General features: G+C 42.7%; 1 protein-coding gene across 2 annotated transcripts; it reads right to left on the bottom strand.

Annotated features, from left to right (window-relative positions):
* Positions 1-1,703: 1,703 nt before the first annotated feature.
* On the bottom strand, positions 1,704-8,294 carry igfbp5a (insulin-like growth factor binding protein 5a). Of its 2 annotated transcripts, none has more exons than XM_027020143.2 (4): positions 7,486-8,294; positions 3,907-4,115; positions 3,599-3,718; positions 1,704-3,360 (listed from the first exon to the last, which is right to left on the bottom strand). In XM_027020143.2, the coding sequence occupies exons 1-4, from the start codon at positions 7,847-7,849 to the stop codon at positions 3,226-3,228; spliced, it is 828 nt and encodes a 275-aa protein (XP_026875944.1). In that variant the 5' UTR covers positions 7,850-8,294; the 3' UTR covers positions 1,704-3,225. The 2 variants fall into 2 exon arrangements, with proteins under 2 accessions (XP_026875944.1, XP_026875945.1); XM_027020144.2 differs by lacking the exon at positions 7,486-8,294 and adding an exon at positions 6,073-6,354.
* Positions 8,295-17,344: the final 9,050 nt, after the last annotated feature.

Genomic DNA, 17,344 nt, shown 5'->3' with positions numbered 1-17,344 from the left:
CGCGCGCGCTTTTCTCGCATCTTTGCAGTGTGAGGTTTCTCCACGTGCACTTTCATGACCATATTCCACAAGCTTGGATCATTTTCACATGCTATTCGGACCTGGCGTATTGAATGTACAAGTAAGTATACAAAAAGAACAGTGTTTAAGAATTCAGTATATCAGAAGAATGATATAATGTGCAACACAGCATTAAATGAATATTACTAGCCTTTCTTTTCTGGTGGTGGTAGTGGTGGTTGTTGAGTTCTGTAGAACGTTGCGTCATATCCTGACAGCTGCAGGAGACACTGCTAACTTCAGGTTAGCTCAGATCACACAATATAATACAATAGAGTCTACGAACTGAAACATAAGCTGTTCAGTAGTTGCCTTTTCGCCATCTTCAGTAATAAATGCATTAGCTCATTTGAACATTTTTCTGTTTCTTTGTGCCCACGCGTTGTGACAAACGGCAGGGTTTTTTTTGAACGTCGATTTTATTTTTATCATGAGTGAATTTTCATGCACTCCTTTACATCTTATATCTTCCCGGTTCGTGTGCAAGAGCTTAGAACGCCTGAGGATAATAAAAAAAAGGCAAACCGCCTCTGTGTTCGACTCAGAATCTGTGGCTCGTGCTGAAGTGGCCAGCAGTCACTTTACTGTTGCACGTGTTTTCTTGTAACTGGTAATGCAGGTGAACCTAAAGCAATCCAACGCCTGAAAGTAGCCGAAATGTCCTGCACATTAGTTATCGTGGCCATAAGCAAAATGTTTGAGTAATAGCTCATTTTATTGTACTTTATTAATGACATATTTTCCCACCTTGCCATGTATACAAGCATGCGCAGCACGAGGCGTGTAGCAGCCGGTCACGGTATACTAAACAGTATCTAGTAAATACGTGTAAATGTTGTTTATCCTGGTTTAGCCTGTTCGGAACCTCAAGACAACCCAGAAGAGTGCAACAAAGACATCCTTCTGTCCTTTTAACTGGAGTACAACGTCTACCTGTGTAGATGGCCAGCTTTAACTAGGTAGAACAACTTAGACTCAAGCAACGGATTAGGAGCCCTACTTTGTCCGGAAAGAGACCAGTGTTATTTAATATTTTTGCACCTTTTAAAGATAGATACATACATGTAGATGTAGATTACACAATCTATGGGGATCTTGGTAAAAGACCAGGAGTTCTTGGTGACCCAGTAGGTGACAGCACACAGTCATGTTTTTGCAAACATTCTGGTAGAACACACGCAGTTGTAAAACCTGCTTGTTGTAAGTCTTAATAACCATGTAACTATGAACTCTGTAACCCTTTCCAAGTGTCTGTGTTGAAGCAACATTCTTATCGCCACAAACAAAACCAACCAACCAAACAAAACCCTTTGTTTTTGTATTTCACACTCCGGGACAGAACCAAACACATCGTTTTTATTCTCATTATTGAGTACATAAACCATATTTAAATAAATGCTTTTTTAATTACAAAAGAGACAAAGGGAAGAGTACATAAATTATGCAGTGAATAAATATCACACACCGATATTCTATTGTCTTCAGAAGAAATCTGACGTTTTATCACACGTGGTTTTGATACATTTTTTTAGTCACACTGAATAAGATTTCCTGATATATCTTTACGAAGTAATAAAAAATCAATTACAAGCTTAATGTTCCTAATAGGTATCAAAAGGAATCATCCGTTTGACATTGCTATGAACATTGCACAGTACGTGTGCGTAGACGGAGTCAACAGTATAGTTGATTTGGGTTAATATCAACATTTTGCCTGACGTTTTTAGAATAGGCACCACATAAACCCTGTGACAGGGGTGTGCAGAACAGACATTATTATAAATGCTACAGATGAACCGCTGCGGTGAGTTTCTCTCACACGGGCTGGGACCATCTTGCGTCCAAACATTGAACATCAGTGAAGGGATTTCCTTTGATCCGCTTAAAGTGCCCAAATCTTTGACAAGAATGGCTTTAGTAAAGAAAAAATAAACACGGGTCCTTTTCAAAAGTAATATTTACACCCGTGAGAACAGCTGATATCAGAGGATGGAGATTTATTACACAATTTCATTTGGTTGCTAACAACTTTGATCAGTTATTTTTTGTAATGTGTGAAATTTGTCCACTTTGTGTCATACATGTGATAGAGTTGACAAAGACTTTAACACACACAAAACCCCCCAAACATTCACTAAAAGGATTGTGGGATTGATCATTTGTGTGTCAAAAGTACTGTGGAGATTCCTCCTCACACCTGCTCTTTATCATACAAATATTCCCTCCCTTTGACGCCCCTCTGAATTTGAATGCACACATGAACAGCAGAAGTCTACTCTGAGCGTGAGTATTTTTCCTCTGTTGTCTCGATGTAAATCAGAATTCAAATCCATTCAAGCTGTAAAAGGCACTGAGATTTCCACGAGAACCCAAGGACCTCGGAGCGTCAGACAAGGAGAGCGAAAGGTCTAGGCGGTTTGGTCCCATCCTGTATTCAAACAGCTACGTCTTCCCGTCAAGCGGCGGGAATATGCCACACTTTTGCATGTTTTAAACTCAAAGCTTACTCCATGAGCTCGTGCCAGCTTCTGCCAAGATGGAGAAAATGAGTATGCCTGTTCTCCACAAAAACTGACTCTCCTAACTCGGAAATTTAAATTATTCTCAAAAAATCCAGAAAGTATTTCAAGATGATAAGCTTACTTGCTGTGATCGGCAGCTGCCGAGACTCACTAAAGCAGAAGTGGAGCTGATGGTAGAACAATGATGTTCATTCACACTTTGAGTTATGAAACACGTACGCAGGGTGCTAAACAAGAGCAGAGTGCCAATGGAGAAGTACTGCAACACAGACAGACACAATGACCTTCAATCTGGCAATAATATTGCTTTTAAACTAAGAGGAAGTGAAAACCTAACCATAATTCCATTTTTCTCCTGGTATGATAATATATCAGAAAAAGACGTTGTGCAGTAAGCTTGTGAACATTATAATGGCGGTCTGCTGCCAAGATCTGAGTCCCACAGGAATCAAAGGTTCACAAGTGATACTTGAGCTGTCACACAATATGAGCATAGAAATTGACATTTTAGACTTAAAAAAAAAACTCTGCCCATTCTTAGGTGAAGGACAAGCTAACACAGGTGAAGAGGTGATTATTTAGGTGATTGGCAGTTTATGGGATATGGCAGGAATTTCCTTCTCGGGATGGAGATGGAGCAGCCTCACTCGTTGTTGTTGCTGCTTCCCAGGCCCTTGCACTGGATGTCACCTCGGGTGTAATCGGAACCTGGCATCAGATCCCCGTACTTATCTACGCACCAGCAAATGCCTCGCTTGCGCCCCCTGGAGGGCTTACACTGCAGGGCAATCAAAGAGTGGGAAAGAGTTCCGCGTTAGATCACTTTAAAGTAAAGGGAAACTATCGGACATAGTAATTGACCAAGCACTACAAACGTGGTGGAGATTAGGTTGAGAAATTCTGGAATACTCTCAAATCTCTCGCCGCTTACTTATTATGCCTTAGGCCCAAGTGTCTGTGCAGGTTCTTGAAGGAAGATCTACCGGAAACAGAGGTTACGTGTGACTTTATCGTACCTGCTTGCGTTTGAAGAAGCCTTTCTTGTCGCAGTTGGGCAGATAGAGGGACAGAGCCAAAACTCTGGGTGCGTCCTTAATCCTCTGAATCACCACATCCAGCTGCCTTCGGCATGGCCCCTGCGGTTGGGAACAGAACCACACAGGCACATGAAACCCTTTGACATGAGAAGAACAACATTAGGCTGCATTAACACAGCAGTCTGTAGCCGAGGCGGGGGACAGGATCTTGGGGCAGGGTAACGGCGCATGTTCTACACGGGTGCCCAGATAGGAGGGAGCGAGTTGCGTTGATAGGTGAGGCTTACGGTTTCAGGCTGGTTCTTGTCTGCACCATTGGGGGAGTAGTCCAAGTTGCCCAGGGTCTTTAGCCTTCCCCCTACCCGTATCCTGTCCTTGTGAACTGCCAGGGCCTTCTTGTTGTTGATGTGGTCCTGTGCGAACAGAGGCATCTTGCCGGGGGAAAGCAGATGCTCAGTCACGTCTGGAACATGGGCATCCTCTTGCAGCTGCCGGTCTGTGGGTTCAAAGCGTCAAAATATAAAGTCACCTTGTTCAGAGGGCAAAGCTGGCACAGGAGCAATATTAACACAAATGTCCTAGTATTTCCTGCATTTCCAAGATATATCCTTCTGCGTCCTCCTGTTTATCTCTATTTTAGCTGTTTGTAGTTAAATGAGTCTTGGTGTTTGTAGTCTAACATGAGCCTTGGTGTTTCTGAGCTGAATGATTACAGCAGTTAAGGTATTTGACATGTAATCGGAAGGTTGCCAGTCCAAGCCCCACTAGTGCCAAGTTACCACTGTTGGGCCCCTGAGCAAGAACCTTAACCCTGAATTGCTCAGTTGTACTCAGCCATGATTGTAATTTTGCTTTGCATAAAAGCATCAGCTAAATGTCTGTCATCTACAGCACAGTCCTGAAACCAGAAGACTATGCCTGTCTCAGTGGGAAAAGGGGCAGCTCCTTTGCACCTGAATAAACATGGTACTGCAGAGTTTTTGGAGGTGATTGACCAGAATGAAACGTGCCAATGACTTTGCACCAGGCACCAGATTTTAGCGCCTCTAGGCACCTTCCCTTGTATCTGACCTTTCACCTTGGCCTCATTCTTGTGTCTACTCGGGGTTGGCGTTGCTCACTGCTCCCGCTCTGTCTCATTCTGTCTCACTCCCTCTCTCGCTGTCTCGCTCTCTCTCACATTCTCTCTCTGTCTCTCTCTGTCTCGCTCTCTCTCACATTCTCTCTCTGTCTCACTCTCTCTTTCTTGCTCTGCCTCACTCTCTCTCACTCTCTCTTGCTCTTTCTCTCTCTCTTTCTCTCCCAGTTCAACAAACAAAGTGGAGGGAAATTTTTTAAAGGTGATGCAGGTTCATCTTTACCCACAAACCCCGTCTCAGCAAAGCTACGCGTGTAGAGCAAAGGAAAGACTGCAAACGTTGGTTTAGCAGGACTCTCTGTGTGACACAAGCCTTAAAGGATTATGAAACTGTAATCGGTTAAACTGTCATGAGTGTCCAGTAACTAGATTTCAAGTTTTACATTAACATTGTGATGAAACATGACCTATTTATAAATAAATAAGTGAATGAACATTATATTGTATTGAATATTGTAGTGCCTAGATTTACTACATATGTGGATAAACAGTCCGCATAACACAGCAAATGTTTTTTTAGACATTTGTTTACGGTAAAGTAATAATCAATTCTGCTCCTGTATCTTATAACTAGTTTAATATTTTTTTTAACATATTTATTTACATATTTATTTGTATACTTATTTGGCATATATTCCATGTACACATGGAATGTGTTATGGCCATAAAAGAATGAGAAAAAACAAAGTATATTTTCTTGAAATTAACATTAAATAAATATTAAATTCAACATTTTAACAGCTTCCATATACACAAAAATCCTATATGAAAGGAGACATGAGTATTATGGAATTAGCATATGGTCCTAAATATTGGGTGACGTGAATATGGTCCAAATATTATTTTATAGTCTTTCTTTTTATGTCTCCAGCTGCAACCCACTCCCCGCGCTCTCCAGGCGCGAGAGCCAGTGAAAGGTGCACGAGTTCGCTGTAAAAGTTTATTAGGAGAACTCGCTCGAGCCTGCCAGAGAAACAGTCCACACGCGCGTTTCATTGTTCTGTGCACGAGCGTAAAGTTGCCCTAGAAAAGAAGCCACTTGGGCTTGTGGAAAATAAAGAGCATTATATGCAAAAAAATAAAGAGCATTATATGCAAAAAATAAATAAATAAATTATATATATATATATATATATAATTTATTTATTTATTTTTTGCATATAATGCTCTTTATTTTTTTGCATATAATGCTCTTTATTTTCCACAAGCCCAAGTGGCTTCTTTTTTCTATATATATATATATATATATATATATATAGTTTTAAACGTGCTGTAATCTCGGGACAGCGTGCAGTATAAAGTTTTTAACGCCTACTTCTGTTTCCGGAGACACTTCTCATCTCCCGCGTCCAGAGTAATCAAATCCGATAGCCCGAGTCTCGTTCCTTCTCATTAACGGAAGAGACCACCAAGAAAGAGGGTTACACGGGATGAGCAGATCTCCTATAAGAGCCTCGATCTTTTCCACCCCGATCATTCCTCTAACGCCTCCCGCCTCCTTCTTAACCTCCGTGCGCTAACGGGTCTTAGTTTGCGTGCTGCGTTGTTGATTGATGTTATGAGAGCATTCGGCTAATCAGCGCTAATCAGAGAGAGAGAGAGAGAGAGAGAGAGAGAGAGAGAGAGAGAGAGAGAGAGAGAGAGAGAGAGAGAGAGAGAGAGAGCGCCCATACTTCAGTTTCATTCAATTCATTTCATTCGCGCTACAGCTTTTCTTCCTTAATTTACTGCAAAACTCCACCAGCTCAAGCGCATTTCGGAGCATATACTGTCTCGTGCTTCTCCGTGATAAAAACGTTGTCTGTTCCCGACTCTCCTTTCCCGTAACCTCTCTCTCTCTCTCTCTCTCTCTCTCTCTCTCTCTCTCTCTCTCTCTACACCTATCTCTCTCTCTACACCTCTCTCTCTACACCTCCCTCTCTCTACACCTCTCTCTACACCCCTCTCTCTCTCTCTCTCTACATCTCTTTCTACACCTCTCTCTCTCTACATCTCTCTCTACACCTCTCTCTCTACACCTCTCTCTCTGTTTCCACACCTCTCTCTCTACACCTCTCTCTCACTCTCTCTCTACACCTCTCTCTCTCTCTCTCCACCTCTCTCTCTTTCTCGCTCTCTCTCTCTCTCTCTCTCTCTCTCTCTCTCTCTCTCTCTCTCTCTCTCTCTCTCTCTCTCTCTCTCTCTCTCTCCACCTCTGCCGCCCCTTCTGCTCCTTCTGTCTGCGGGAGCCGCATTTCTGGAGCAGCGAGTTCATTCGCTTTGCATGTTCAGCGAAACAGCCTCTTACTGAGATATTCTGCTGAATCACCAAATATGCAAAGAAAGAAAACAAATATGCAAAGAAAGAAAACGCCGTGACTTTCAGATGCAAATGAAATTGTAAATGGGTTATCGCCTAAATATGCGCACTGATTTAAGAATGAACTTCAACACAGTGACAGTGAAGCTAATATGCAGGAAAGTGGGAGAGTTTTAATACCACCAGCTCCAGCAAATAGAATTAAGTAGTCGGTCTGCTGAAATACTTACTTGTACTAAACAAAAAAAAACAAAAAAATAATACAGCACACAGTGCTTTTCCGTATGCGTAACAGACACGTATTCACGCATCCAGAGATAAAAGCCTTTAATCGCGTGCTTACAGGAAACGTGTTAATTACATGCAAGGAACCTACAAATTTGACAGTTATTTTCTTACCTTAAATGTTGAATACAGCCAAGAACTCACCTCGAGACGTGTAAAGAAGTGGTTTGTATGTCTTCTCATTCATGCAGGCACCCTTGCCATGCAGGAGCGCGTGAAGCGGCTTCTCCTCGCCGATCCGCGGCAGACAACGCAATCCTTTGCCGCACGTGCCCGTGTAGACCCCACAGGTTTGCCCCTCACTTAGCGCGCAGGTCAAGCAGCAGCCGCAACCCGGCTCTTTCACTACTTGGCAGCCCACTGGCACGGGAGGACACATGGAGAGCGCTTTCTGATCGCACGGTTCGCAGGGCACGTACGAGGCAAGGCACTGGGATAGTCCCAGCACGAGAGCAGCCAAGGTGCATAAACTCAAAAGCATGTTCCTCCTCCCGAAAGCAAAATCCATCTACAGATTACCGACAAAGCCAGACGGAGGAGTAAATAGGGCAGCCGACGGACCCGACACCTGTGGTGGCACAGTGTCCTGCTCGAGCGTGTTGAAACCTTGGATGAAGATAGATGCAAATGCACTGTGCCCGGGTTCCTAAATCAATATCCCTTTCAACTCGCCTTTGTCGCGTCTGAGGAAAAAATCCCAAGTGGCGCTGAAGTTCATCAATTAAAAAGCAGCGCCTGAAGAGCCCGCGCTTGCTTCTCGAGATTCCCGTCCCGGAGGAATGACTTGGGGGCCGTACAAGGAAATAATGGGTTGGTTATTTTCCAAACTCAAAGGAAGACCAGAGTTCTTCGAGCACACACACCTACCGCGAACACCCTTGGCTTTGGAAACCTGTCAGAATACAGCCGAGCGCTCGGTGAGGGGCGGCGCGCGCTTCACTTTGCTTAAAGCTTCTGCCTCCTGGGCGGATCCTGCCCGGGGTAGTTAAACCGTGACACGCGCAGCACTGCCTTACCTTCCAAACTAACGTGGCCACGTTTGCACGTAGTACTGTGGGATGCGACTTTTCTTACGTATGATGTAAACCACTTTAATAACACGGCTCATAAATTGCTGTAGGATTTAAAAAAAACCCGTGAATTTGTGATGTTGTTAAAGGCGAAGGGATCATGATTGGTGGGCCTAGATTTATCTACTGTACTTGTTAAGATGATCCTTGTATCTAGGTTGTCCTCGAAAAGGATGCATATTTCATGGCTTCTCGTTTCAAAGATAGAATCACATTTGGAGCATGCACCTGTTCTGTAATGCTATTTTAGGCTATTAGTACCAGGGGATTCAGTGGTCAGCTGGAAAGGCATCTTTAATGAATCATTGAACCTTAGAAGTGTGGAAATAAAACCTATTTCTAGCCAAAGAAAACAGCAATGCAATAGTTCTAGAGGGGAATAGTGTAAATTTACTGGAGCTGGAGAAATATCTCTGCGCACATTGTGCCTTAGTGATTCTAACAGTTATTAAAAACATCAGGCATACAAAATTGCCCTGAGTATTGACCGCTATCCCAGACTGGGGTACATGTCAGTACAGTTTTAGCAGGCATATAAATGATACAACTTATTTTATGCTTTTGTGCTCCAGAGCCTCAGTAGCTGTGTGTATGTGTCCATTGTTGATGTGACACAATTCAACACACGATTTCTCCTAACTTTTCTCCAAATGTGGTGGACCCGGGTGATTTTTAAAATTTATTTTTATGTAGTCGTGAGTAGGTGGTTGATGTGGCCCCGAAGTCCACCGGGGAACTATGGGCTACAGTTTCACTATCAGAAGCTCCGATTAAATGGAGCCGCTCGGTGTGCCTGTGGGAAGCACATGACAGACGGCCGGCGTTTGCACAACAGTTGCCCGCCTTCGCTGCCAGTTGTTTTATATTAGCAATAAATGTGAGAGTCATGTACATGAAGGCCTACAGCACCCTGAATGTATCAGCGGAAGGAGGACAAATAATCAGCAGAGCCCAGGTTTCATTTGGTTTCGAGGGCCAATAGGTTCATTTTATTCGTCAATGTGAGATCCTAATAAATGTGTTACATAATCATACAGTAATGTGTTACACAGGCATACAATAATAAATGTGTTACACTGGCATACAGTAATAAATGTGTTACACAATCATACAGTAATGTGTTACATAGGTATACAGTAGTAAATGTGTTACGTAGACATACAGTAATAAATGTGTTACTTAGGCATACAGTAAAAATATGTTACATAGGTATACAGTAATAAATGTGTTACATAGGCATACAGTAAAAATATGTTACATAGGTATACAGTAATAAATGTGTTACATAGGCATACAGTAAAAATATGTTACATAGGCATACAGTAGTAAATGTGTTACATAGGCATACAGTAGTAAATGTGTAACATAGTAGGACTTTAAAGGCGATATATATTTTAAAGGCGATATAACCTTGTGTCCCTTTGAGGTACAAAGGATTACATTTTCTTTTTGCAGTTGTGGAGCAAATCTGACCTGAGGGTCATAGTGAAAGTTATTTTGGTGTTCTGTCAGTCTAATAAAACCTTAAACAAGTATCTCTTGTTGTGACAAACATAACGTCTGTGTTGTTATGATAACGTCTGCATGTGCTAAAAAGCCAAATTGTGATTTCAGTGCAATTAATGGTTGCAGAAGTATGTAAGAGTGTGGCTATTCAAACATAAAGCGCTATAGTGACTGGTCATTTCTACAGAAGCGTATGCGACTGAGTCCGGCTGACTTTTGTGTTGTATCTATTGACCTTTGCTTATGCTATCTTTAACGTCTCTCACCTCTTGTCTGATTGGGTCTGTCCTGTGTGATGCCACTCTGCTGATCTGTCCTGTATGACAGTCCTGATTGGGTCTGTCCTGTATGATGTAGTTCTGATTGAGTCTGTCCTGTAGGATGTAGTTCTGATGAGATCTGTCCTGTGTGAAGTTGATCTTACTGGACCTAACCTCTACAACATTTCGGAGACAGGCTCTGTCCTGTATGGTGTTACTCTGATGGTCCTGCATTACGTCAGGCCCTATCAGGACTCTGAACTAGTTTTGACAAGCCCCCTTGTAAAACCCCTTCGGTCTGCATCACCCTTATGTCAGGAGGTCAGAGCCTCTTGCCCTGTGATTGGGCTGGACACGTGTTCAGCCCTCTCTCTAACAAAGGCAACCATTCACGAGAAAGCCTACCTGGTCAGCATGCATTCGGCTGATAGAACAAGCCAACAGCAATCATGGGTGTAGATCAAAAAAACCATTGCCAGAGACTTTTTCTTTAGGCTCCCTGAGAGCTAGAGGCCATGTGTGTGCAGCTGTGCCTCTGGCTCAGGTGAAGAACACTGGTGGAATCATAAATTTCACATGCATCTGAAAGCAGGATGTTGAGCACCGAAGCTACCGGGCCAGGCCCTGCGCGGGGCTCGTGTGCACGAGGAAACATGAGGCGCTTAACCTACAGCAGTTCGGTACGGTCTAACCACATGGGCTAAGATGGAAAGCAAGCCATTTTCCTTTTCAAGGGGCCTAGCTACCCAAACTGGTCTCCTGGGACGAATGTGAACATTGAACTCTTCCCTTTACATGAACTCTTGAAGTTTCCTGCTGTATTTCACAGTGCATGCCAAATGAATATACCAAGGTATGAAAGACAGGACAAGTGCCTTAGTCTATCTTTATGTACGATAAAATAGGTTTATTGGGTTTAAACATGAAATACAGTTGTTTAATAAAAGCCTTTAAAGCTACATTCAGGTTCAGTGGTCTAGTCATTTATCTTCTTTCACTGTAACAGAATGTCAATTTTCTGACAAACAGAAGAGTGAGGAGACAAACACGGTGGGCAGCTCGGACAAAAGACGCCCAGTTCTAGATTATGTGGTGTTTTAGATTCTTTGCTTTACAGCTCTTTCTGCGACAGGACTGATCGCTAATCTTAACCTAGTCTTCCTACTTCCTACAGCACCCTTGGCATTCCCAGGAATCAGCCAGAGAATCGACGTGTCACCAGAGCCGACATGAGGACATGAGGGCCTGCTCAATTCTGGGTTCTTCTGCTCAGCTGCTATGTCTGAGTCCAGACATCTCTGGACCAATACGTTCAGAGAAGTCTAATGAACTGCTAAAGGAAACAGCAAACTCTGATCAGCTCTGAAGATCTCAAGATCTGATAAGCAAACACTTAAGCTGGTCTATGCAATCATGCCTGTTAGTAAAATAAGTCAGTGTGTTATCAATAAGTCATCAACATCTCCCTGCAGATTTTTGAGAGAATTGGGGACAGAAGGTTTGAATGATACTGGTGTTATAGAAAAGCCTCAAATAAATTTCTGGTGTCTGATTATTTAAGTTGCAACTCTAGGGCATCACTGAGCACTGACGCGCAAAGCGATGTTCATAATTCATTTCAGCTTCTTTAAAGCTAAAGCACTTAAAATCCTTTTTGTGTCTGATTTTTATGGCTGGATGGTTCTTCTTACAAGCAGGAGAGAGAGAGAGACAGAGAGAGAAGTATAGAGAGGGAAAGGGAGCGAGAGAAATGAAAAGAAAATAGAGACCATGTAAAGTGGAAGGGTCAAGTTGTTCCTTGGTCTTCTCGTTGGCCAGAGTTATTGTGTGTGTGTGCTGAAAGACGGGGCTTTGTGGAGTGCTTTCCCAGAATCCATCTCTTTGTGGTATGGAATGAACCATGGGAACATGGGTTCCCTAATTCTACATGATAATCATGCAGATGCGCCGTTTTGAAGCAAGTTCACCAGAGTTATCAAGCGCAGTAATTTAGTTTTAACCATTTTGTCATTTGTGTTTTAATTGTAGTTCATGGGGTGAACGTGTCCTGGCAGAATAAAATGAATGCTTTTTTGTTCTTCTTTTCAGAACCAGTATTTGTTCTTGCTGAATGTAATATTAGCATCCCAAATATCAGGCATTAGAGCATTTGTAGGTTCTAGCAGCATAATGGGTGCACTGTGCATCACATTAAGTCTCCAAGCCAATCAACGGAGAGCTTTATCGTATATGCAGTGGTTTCCTAACTGGGTCAGACATCTCTACTTACCATTCAGAGAATGACCAGGTTCCACATGCAGGCCCACGTGAATGTGCATACGCGCCCTCACGCGTACACACTGTAAACAGGACGTCTGAAACACAATATTGCTTTTTAACCATCCTCGGCGTGTGAGAACCACAGTGAGTCTCGGGAGAAACCTGACATGAATGAGCAGAGCCGTTTTCCCTAAGTGCTTGTGTCTCCGTCCCATGGAGAGATGGTACAATAATGTCTGGGTCATCCTGCCAGTGGCACGTGAGCCGCGGAGTCCCACAGACAGCCTGGCTAAAACCAGAACGGCATCGCGAGCAAACCGCAAAAAAAAAGCCAAGAGGACCGAGCGTCTCGAGCAAGTCTGCTCGGTTCAGCCAGAGCGGTCTCACAGTCTTCACAGAGAGCTGAGTGCCACGGGGAGAGGCGAAAGCAACGCACTTTCTGGGTGAACCCCCCTCTCCCGACCATGTGGAACTGAGCCTGCTTCCGTCCTGGTGCTTCCTCTCGAGCTTTTCCTCTCTCCTGCTTCTTCTCTCTTTCATTTCAACTTCTTTTCCTACTTCTATATTCTTTTTTTATTCACAACAAGGATTTAACAAAGGAGGCAGTGGGTGGGGGGGAGGCATCCAGCCATTCGCATGTACACACTACACCCCACATAGTTCAGTTTATATTGCACCGGGCCTTCCTGTGCAGAAACGAACAACCCACAATCACAGCAATAAATGTGTCACTGTGAACTCTTGTAAACGTATACCATTCATTTGGGCTGTTTTGATTATTTTTGTCTGTCAGACATTTCCCTGAGAAAATCACATGTTCTAATTGTTTATTGGCCTTCAGTTATGTGCTGGAAGAAGCAGCATACCTAGAAGCGCTGTGTAAAATCAGAGGAATGCTCTTTCACCTCAGCACAACCTCACCCAGCTGGAGGCAACACAAACTTTAGCGCCAAGGCAGCTGTAGTATAACACACTCAGTGTGAATACATAATTGGCTCTAATAGTAGCCCAAATGTACCCATCATTTTAAAAACAAACTCACACCCTACATCATGCCACATGGCGAATTATTCAAAAGCTATAGTTATTATCAGTATATATTATTTATATTTTCTAATTTTTTTTAATCATTTATATCTTATTATTTCTATTATTAACCTGAACCATGTTTCTTGTTTTGTGTGTCTGGAGTTGTGTTTCTGCACTTCTCTCACCGGGCACCATGGGGTTGTCACGGCTCCCATTTGCCGGCGTGATTTCAGTGGTTTCCTGAGTCTTGGGTCCCTTCTTCTATTTGTCCTGAACTGTCCTGAGAAAAGAGTGCAGCCACAGATAGAGCAGGAATAAAACCTGCTCACAGACGAGAGTTCAGTGGGCGATCTGTTTGTTTTACTGCAACATGGAAAGTCTGGAGACGTTCATCTAGTAAACAAAACAAAAGAATCACATGACCCGACACCTAAACACCTTAACATCATGTGTTGTGATAGTCAAAACTAGAGCTAATCTGGTTTGTTTTATTTGCCTTGTATTCAGTCTCTTATTTCCAAAAAATACTTAATTTTGCAGAAATAACGATCTTTAGCTTAAAAATAGATATACATTGATAAGTGGATCTTGCCTCCAGCAAGGTCAAAGACAGTGGTATAAAGATCAACTGGCCAAAGCCAAACCTGTGACCTGTGTGTGTGTGTGTGTGTGTGTGGGTGGGTGGGTGGGGGGGCACATACTGGTTGGGCTGGTTGTACTGATATTCGGCTATGACCTTTCTTTAATTGTAGTGGGAAAATAGAACGCAAAAATGCAAAGTCCTGGAATTAGTGGTAATCTGAGCAGACACGAGGGCGCTGAATTTCCACCAATAAAGCAGATTACTATCAGATTTGCTGAGGGAGAGAATAGAGCATCTCTGCACTGTGAGCTGAGAGGGAGAGATTCGTCCTGAAGATAGCACTATTGTGCGGGCGCGCAGGGCCTGCGCGGACAGCCCCGCGCCTGCGCCCTGTGGGCTACTGATGAGCCATTTCCTACACAGAGCTTTCGCGGCTGGTCGCCTCTCTCACGCTCGGCCGATGATGGCTAACGAAGCTAATAGCCGTTGCGTTGATTATCAGAGGTGACCAGATCACAGTTCAGGTGGCCAGGTGGTGTCAGTAATGAAATGCTTGTGAAAAGCCTGCTGACCCCCTCACCCCTACCCAGTTCATCATGATGTGGGATAAACCAGACAAAAGTATTCAGAATAGGGGGTGGGGGGGTTAAATTTTGAACCAGCTAAGCTCCCTTGAGCTCATCTTGGACGTGAACATATTCTGAAGTTGCCGCTGAATTTCGAATCTTGGGGGTTTGCACTTTACATGAACTTTTCCTATTAGCCTCTATTCTGGACATCATTGCTTGCTTCTACACACACACACACACACACACACACACACACACACACACACACACACACACACACACACACACACACACACACGAAGAGAATGGAAGTGGAGGAAGGATAAGAGAGAAAGGCTGAAATCCAGATCGTAAAGTGCACCAGCTTTGCTGGCTGCTCTGATGAGACCAAGTATTAATTCAGAAATTCTGTTTTTTTACATTTCGGCCCTCAGCATTGACAGAGATGCTTTATTTTCATTTAAAAATGGAAATTTCCAGCCTAAAAAGTAGAGACTTTGTGACCAGAACCTCATGATAAAAAAGATTCTTTACAGAGCAGAGCTTTAAAACCTTTTTGACCTGCTTTAAAGACATAGAATTATATAGACTTGGTCTTGATTACCATTGCCTGCGTCAGTAGGCAATATCGGCGACATTTGTCATCCATCATATGATACTAGATGCAACTCCATTACAAAGACATTCGTGAAGGTAGAAATATAAAAATGATCGTGTACTCCTACAGAGAATATCTAAAGTGAGGACCTGACACTTGACTGTGTTATTAGGTCCTGACACCCAACTGTGTGCTTTGTTATTAGGTCTTGACACCTATCTGTGCTCTGTATTATTATATCATGCAGAGAGGATAAAGAGAATTCTTACCTGGCCCCAAAGTGTCAAGAGTCAAACTAACAAAGTAGTGCACTTCTAAAAATATTGCATAGATTCTGTTTGTATATATCATCATGCTGATATGATAAGTATTCACATGGCTGGTGCCTGGTAGTCATTTCTCTCTCATACTGTTCAAACATCTTGCATTCATTTTCACCAACACTCTATCTGTTGAAAATTCACCCCAGCCAGAGACATAGTGTAAACCACACACGTAATAAGTCAACAGCACCAAGCAGGGTGAGCGTGTATGGTGTCATGGTTCTTTACGAGTGTGTATATGTCCTTCCTAAGAGGAGGGCTGAAGCAATACATGAACCTCCATCCCCATGCACGTGCTGGTACCGAGCTGAACCGGGCCTTTGGTGCCAGTCAGTGAGCCCAGTTTAGTGTGGCATTGCGTGCATCCTACTCAGCCCCCACCCAGATGGAGTAGCACCTCGAGACATGTCATGGTATTACACAATCACGGTAAAGGTAAACTGTATTCTGTTGCAGGTACAGATAAAGACTGTAATTAGATAACAGGATTATCTGATTTTTATGGCTTTTATGGTGAGCACTAGCAGGATTACTAGCAGGAGGAATTTACTGAGGATGCTAAATACGCTAACCGCATGTTTATTGTGTTCATGTGTTTCGCATCAACATGAGATTGGATGCAATTGCTTCATATGCCTGTGTACATGTTAAGTAAAGGTTATCGTGAGTAAATTCATTTTCTTTATTTGAAGCTTTAAAATGTAATCCAGAAGTAACAATCAGATTACATCACTTTAATAAAGTGATCCTTCAGATTAGGTTACACTGTTTAACAAGTAAACAGTAATCTGCAATCAAACACATTGTTGAAGTACAGACAATCCTCAGATTATGATGGATCGGTTTAGGATATTTCGAATTTGTGGTATGTTCAGCAGAAACCAAATTTTTAATTTTCTACATTATATACATGAATCTTACCAATTATTCATATTCCTGCCTCACATATTGATATTATAAAACAGGCTTTGTTTTAATGCTTTTGCTCAAATGTAGGTTAATGTAAGTGTTTTAACCAAGGTATCAGGGTCCTACTTGTAGCCCACAAAGCACATGTATTTGAAACAGGCCGCATCAAACATCCCAGCATCACCACAGCTGTGAAGCATAATGAAGAGGGTGTGATGACGTGGGCTGCTTTGATACCTCAGGACCTGGATGGTTTGCAAACTTTAAGAGACCAATGAATGCAGGTGACGTTGATGCAGAACCCCGGGTAGTTCCAAAGAGTTCACAAACTTTTCCTTGCAACTTTACATACAAGTCTTACACTAATAAAAAACACTAATAGAAGCATGTCAGTCTAGGGTTGTGTAGCTGTCTTGTCTGGGTGTTCCAGTATGAGTGTAATTCCAGGAATATTTGAAATTGCTCAATCCAGATCAAAGGCTTGACTCGTAACAGTCATCTAAACATCTTATACATGTTGTGTTTTTTTGTTTTGTTTTTTAATCTTGGTACTGGAAGTTCTGCAAACAAAAAACAGTAGCTTGGGTTTCTTTTGTTTTCAATGGTACTTTTCAAACTTCAGTTTTGTCAGTCCAGCTTCTATATATCTTGCCATCATCGGTTAGCCATCATAGGTTAGTTACTTAGATTACATTCATGTAAGCTGTGATGGGGCTAGCTAGCCAACCTACTTCATCTGATACACAGTGATACACGATAGCCCATTCTTTTCTGTTCATAGCTTGCTTTTAATAAACTGCCCTGCACTCAGACTACATTGCACAACGTGACCAGACTGAAAATGGTTTTCACCCCTCTTAAAAGACTTCTCTGATCATCCTTAAAAAGGGCTCAGCA

The sequence above is a fragment of the Electrophorus electricus genome, chromosome 1 (genome assembly GCF_013358815.1).
Source record: "Electrophorus electricus isolate fEleEle1 chromosome 1, fEleEle1.pri, whole genome shotgun sequence".
NCBI lineage: Eukaryota > Metazoa > Chordata > Actinopteri > Gymnotiformes > Gymnotidae > Electrophorus > Electrophorus electricus.
This window is presented reverse-complemented; position numbering and strand designations above follow the sequence as displayed.

Coding starts and splice junctions, on each gene's coding strand:
- igfbp5a (XM_027020143.2), bottom strand. CDS start 7,849: ATGGATTTTGCTTTCGGGAGGAGGAACATGCTTTTGAGTTTATGCACC. Junction 4,116..7,485: donor ACTTCTTTACACGTCTCGAG/GTGAGTTCTTGG, acceptor TTGAACCCACAG/ACCGGCAGCTGCAAGAGGAT. Junction 3,719..3,906: donor ACAAGAACCAGCCTGAAACC/GTAAGCCTCACC, acceptor TCCCAACCGCAG/GGGCCATGCCGAAGGCAGCT.